This window comes from Blastocystis hominis, assembly GCF_000151665.1.
Source record: "Blastocystis hominis, Singapore isolate B (sub-type 7) whole genome shotgun sequence assembly, scaffold_5".
Taxonomy (NCBI): Eukaryota; class Bigyra; order Opalinata; family Blastocystidae; genus Blastocystis; species Blastocystis hominis.
Window position 1 is genome coordinate 587,354 of NW_013171860.1, and position 6,000 is coordinate 593,353.

At 46.6% G+C, this 6,000-nt stretch overlaps 1 protein-coding gene across 1 annotated transcript; it reads right to left on the minus strand.

Annotated features, from left to right (window-relative positions):
• Nucleotides 1-3,170: 3,170 nt before the first annotated feature.
• On the minus strand, nt 3,171-5,777 carry GSBLH_T00004059001 (uncharacterized protein; the record flags this gene model as incomplete). The annotated part of the gene is made up of 2 exons (XM_013042898.1): nt 3,171-5,566; nt 5,609-5,777. The coding sequence occupies 2 exons, from the start codon at nt 5,775-5,777 to the stop codon at nt 3,171-3,173; spliced, it is 2,565 nt and encodes an 854-aa protein (XP_012898352.1).
• Between the last annotated feature and the right edge of the window lie 223 nt (nt 5,778-6,000).

Sequence of the window (6,000 nt, forward strand, 5' to 3'; positions counted from 1 at the left end):
CATCTTCCATTGCTTAGGTGATACATGGGAAGACAGGATTTAATTTGAGACGTGGAGGTCATATTAAACATTGATATTTCTTTCTCAAGTCATGCTGTCAAAAAGGAAAACTCTACATAACTTGTGATTCTCATTTGGATTAAAGCATACTATTAGATTCTATTGTACGACGAGGATGACTTGCCAGGTTGCCACAACTTACAATGTAAATCTCATTATTATTCTTTATAGTTATCTTGATTGTTATTTTTACACAATTTGAGAACTAAGTAATTTCTGGGTACCCCATGAAAAAATCAATCGATTCTCTTTTCAATGGTGTTGCAATTGGAGTTAGAATATAATATAGACGTGTTTCATGCAAAGTAAAAGGGTTATTTACTTTAAAATAGAGATACTAATGACTAAGAACAGATTGTGATAATGAATGAACCCCAAATTAACAAACAATATGATGAAGGTTAGACAATGTAAAACAAACAAACAAACAAATTACTGACCTGAAGGAGATCTTGAGCGGGCTGTTCACCGCCTATTTATATCGGTACCTATATTTGCCTAGGACTTCATGAATGCCATCTGGACATGGCACTTCCGCCTCTCATCTAGCCACCGCGCCGGAACCTCCTTACCGCATGCCAGGTGATCATCGATGATCCCTCTACCTACCATCTGCAGCACTTCCTGTGCTATCCTCTCCGTCGTCTTCAGGTAGGTGTTCTTCGTTGACCACCATTCCAGCCTACTATCTATGAGATCGCCCAACGTGCGACTCAACCACCTCCCCTTCCACATACATCGCAATCGCTTTGATACCAGAATAGGATACACCGGAGGCATATCCAACTCCAGTTCCAACGATGGAATGCATGTGGAAAACTTCCCGGTGGCTTGTAGGATGTAATTGAGACCTCTGTTTAGCACTGATTGTACACTCCTTGCCTCATCCTTGTTTCCGCCCCATACTTCTGCTCCATAGAGCCCGGATGTCAGCACTACACTCTGAAGTACTTTGACTCTTAACTGTGCCGGAATTCTGTAGTTGCATAGGAATCGCTTTTGGCTACCTAGGAGCATCTCCATCCTCCCAATTCTCGCATCCATCATCCCTTTACTGTCCAGTTTGGGGGTGATCTTCACTCCTAAGTAGGTATATTCCTCAACTACCGCTATCGGTTCTCCTTGGAGAATCCATTCTCTTCCTTCATAGTTTGCGTTCTTCTCGGCAGTACCAAATAGCATCACACCACATTTGGCATGCCCCACAGACATCTCCCATGTATTCGCCCACTCCGAGACATGATCCAGCAACTTCTGCAATCTGTCTGCCGTCCTCGCAAATACCACGATGTCATCCGCAAACATCAAACCCTCAACCTTGGGTTCCCAAGAGAATAGTCTCTTCTTTGGTTTAGGGAGGATGCCGTTAATGAAGATCGAGAACAATATCGGAGATAGTGGACAGCCTTGACGTAGACCTCTCTCTAAGGGTACTTTCGGGGATCGCAATTGACCCACTCGTACGCTTATGTAAGATCGGTCATACAGGGTTCGGATAAAATTGTACGTTTTACCCGATATCCCGTAAGCTCGTAACTTATACAACAGTGCTTCATGGGGGACCGTATCGTACGCCTTCTTAAAATCGATAAAGCATACAAAAGCCTGCAACTCGTCTTCCGGCAGCCTTATTCGATTTTTCATCGCTCGCGCTTCGATAGTCCATCGTTGTATAATCTCGATCAAAGCTCCGACCTGCCCTACACACTCCTGTTCTGGACGGAAACCCGCCTAGGCATCCGACAGGAAGTGCTCCTTCTCAAAGACGGAGCTGATACGACAAGCTATCACTGCCGCCACGATCTTCACGCACACAGGCATCAAACTGATACCTCTGTAATTGTTCATGTCCGTCAAATCTCCCTTTTTCGGTACCGAAACTACCGTAGAAGTCATCAAGTCCTCTGGTATGTTCCCATGGAAGATGGCATTCAGTACTCTCAGCAATATGTACGCTAGTCCTCGATCCCCTCGAGGCCACTTATTTCGCGTTATTGCCTTGTATACTTCTCCTGGAATACCATCTATACCCGAGGCCTTCCCGTTTGCCATCGTCTTCACTACTTCTCGAACCTCCTTCCAGGATATGTCTTTATTCCAGTACTCTTCGCTCCCGCACATACCCTGGTTTTGAGGCTTGTTCACCTCAAACTTCTCCCAGTATCCGAGATCCTTGCTATGGCCATTTCCTTTTGACCCTAGCTTCCTGTAGTGTTCAGCCCACAAATCAGCCACTTCGTGCTCGTCGGTACACAGCCTACCACTTGCAGGATCCTTTATCACCATCGCCTTCCTGCTCTTCTCCTCGTTCAGCTGTTTCCCTATCCATGCCACAGTCTGCGGCTATCATTCCGGAGTTGGGATTCTATACCGCTATGAATCGCACGTATCTTCTCTTCTTCCTTGTACTGCTTTATGGCTCTCTGGCACTTCTTCATCAGGGCTCTCTCTTCCTGCGATAGTTCCTCTCCTCTGTGTCTCTTCTTCAGTAAATTCCGTCTCTTCTCCGCCAATCTCTTTATCTTCCTCGGAAACGGCTTCTTTACTCTTTTACCAGGTTTGGGCGCTCGGACCATTCCTTTCTGCTCCAGCGAGTCTTTCAATTCCACTAGGAATCGAGACACAGCCTCGCTACTCTCGCCCTCTATCAACCCCTGGTACCGGCTGATGTCAAACTTGGAGTCATCCAAATCAGTAGTAGGGAAATGGCGCATAAAGCGCGAAAATTTTTTCGGCCCTTTTTCTGCCATTTTTATTCCTGACTGCCATTTTATTCCTGGCTGCCTTTTTGACCATTGTCTGCTTGCCCACCTCGAGTACCATGGCGCATAAAGCGCGAAAAATTTTTTCGGACCTTTTTCTGCCATTTTTATTCCAGGCCTCCTTTTTTTTAACCTGGCTGCCTATTTCTACCTGGTCTCCTTTTTAGGCCATTTTCTACCTGGCAACCTTGATGGCCATGGCGCATAAAGCGCGAAAACCTTTTCGGCTATTGGGGGAGCTTTGCTCCCCCGGGGAAGCTTCGCTTCCCCCATTGTCTGCCAATTTGGTAATTGTCTGCCCTTTATACACTGTTTGATAAAGAAAACAAAGTAAAAACAACATTTCCTTTACATGTCCTTCAATCGGTAATGTCCAAACGCCAGTGTGTGCACGTTGTCGTCCAAGATCCAACGTTTGTTATCTGTGCAAGTCATAAGTGTCTTGGTCTGCTCCTTCGTGCTGATATCGAAGGCCTGGTTGTTGATGCGTTTGAAGCTGCCTTCGATCACTGCATCCTCCTTCTTCTCGGCCTCAAGGACACGCTTGTACAAATCGATGTTCTTCACGCTCATTCTCTCACCATCGATCACCACGTTGCGAGGTACTCCCTTTGCTGCGTTGTGTATCACATGCTTCTCATCAACCAAGCAGTACATCTTCGGTCTCAGTCCCACGAACTCCGTGATGCGATGTCCGTTGTGCTCGTCCTTAAAGATGGGACCAGGCAACTTCTTGTTGAAGTTGAGGAACGAGTCCAATGAAGGGAACTTGCTCTTGTCCACTTCATGCTCGTAATACTTCACGAGTTCTCCATAGAAGTAGCTAGTGTTATCCAATTCCGAGAAGTCGAATGATTTGTACATGTCACACATCTTGTGAACGATGTTAGCGCGATCGTGCAGTTGTACAATGAGTGAATCCGTGTCCTGTCCCAACAACTCCACGGTGTCGAATGTGTTCTTGAGCACGTTGTAGTAGAAATCGTAGATGATGTGTTTGGACATGTCGAGAATGGCGAACCCGATGAAGAATGGCTTCTCTACCCTGCGCACCGGTGTGTTCAGCTTGATGCCAATCAAATTCTCGGAATACATGGTAGTCCCAGCAATCATGTCGTACCCATGCTTCTGAATGATGGCTTCACGTTCATTCCATGTGCTAGCGAACTTCACCTTCATTCGCTTCAACCCAGTCTCAACGAATTTGCCATAGGTCGAGTTTGCTAACAGCTTATACAGGTTCTTCTCCACAGTGGTCTTGGACTTCGCTCGTTTCTCACTCAGCATGTTGACATACTCGAATATGAATGGTGCCTGCTTGAATCGAATGAGGTGGTGAATGTGTGTGACACGATATCCCTGTTGAATGCCCAGTTGCAACAGTGAGTAATGCACGAGATACTTTTGACGAGGTACAAGATCACAGATGAGCTTCGGTGTATTCACCTCTTTCACTTTGTCCACAATGTCGTTCTTCTCTGCGTACTTCTTGATTCCATCGGAGTACATGCCCGCCTTCTGTACGGGGAAGAATGGCAGATCATTGAACTTGTCGTGTAACTCCACTGGTGCCTCGATGTCACACTCGATGAAGAATCCATACTTGCCGAACGTCTTGAGTGATTGCACCCACCCATTCGGGTCACGATTGATCCTCTCCATCACTTCTCGTCGCTCGGGTACACCCACCAACTCATAAGGCATCATTCGATGCATGGCTCCACCGTACAGGTTGTTGGCGTCCAGGTAGTAGATGCCTTGGGACGACGTTGCTTGCTCCTTGTTGTCAATGTCAACCTTGGCATGTCGTTTCACGATCTGTGTGATTCCTCCTCGCAGGTTCTTCAACAATCGCATGAAGTCATCGATATCATTTGTCTCCATCAATCGAATGCCCTTGCTCTCATAGAATTCACCCATGCGATTCAAGAACACTTTCACCAGTTGTTTCTCGGCGAGTCCCTCGTTGGAGTTGATGCGCATGATGTACTGAGCCCATTTCCTTGCGAGGGTCATGAGGCTACTCTCGCTATGATCGCCCTCCATTGTGACCTTCAAGAAGAGTGAATAGGCCATTTGTGGTGCTGTGATGTAGTGCATGGGATCAACACCGAATGCATTCAGTGTGGTGTTTCGGAAGTGTTCGAAAGCATCAGCCATGAGAGTCACATCGAGTACATTGTACAATTCGTAGTATTCACCCCATGTCTTGATATCGAAGGTCTTCCACAGCTTCACCATGTGATCATATTCGTCTTGTGGCATCATTTCACCTTTCATATCATCAATGCATTGCTCACGAGAAGGAATGGTGGTGTTATTCAATGTGTCGTACGATTTGATGAGACTGTAGAACATGGGTTCTTTCCGTGTCAACAGATCGATGTATTCATCATTCCATTGCTTGCCTCGAGACTCGCAATACTTGCGTAGTTGTTGTTTGGTGTGCACATAGAGGCCCAAGTTACCTCCAAGTGTCTGTGCAACGATGGAACGCAGTGGACTGCTGATGAGCTTTAACGAGTCCTTGAATTGAATGCCATTGTACTCGATCTGCATCTCCTTGTCTTCAGTGGTTGGAATGACTTCGAGATTCCCACCAGGCATCGTCGCGATGAGCTTCATGATGAATGTGAAGTCGTAGTGCGATCCATTGTGGAAGTAAACTGGCAGACGATAGTTCTTCTTGTTGAATGAGAGTTGTAGGTTACACTTGGTGCAACAGGTGCAGATGTATTGCCCGGCTTCGAAGTGGCGCACTTCTCCCTTTCCTGTGGTGTATTCACCTGCCACATGTGCGTGATGACGTACCTTATCGTCCTCCAGTTTCTTGCGACAGAAGGGACACACGGTTGTTGCACGAAAGTCCTTCTCGATGCTCGGAGAGTTCTCGAGGGGTAATTCATCGAATAGATATGTTTTCACACTCCCTTGCAATTGCACGAGATAGTCCATGAAAGGACGAAGCTCCTCTTCGCTCTCATGTGGTGCATGGAAGACTCGCAGTTGGGTATCAATGGCAGGGATACGTGACACGGCTAGACAGGATAACATGATTGGCTTGTGTCTGTTCTTGTCGTCAATGGCTGACTCGAAGTCAGCGTACACGACGACCGGTGCTGGCATTTCATATCGCTGGTTGGTGAATCGCAACCGAGTTTCCTCGTTCGCCAAGTCG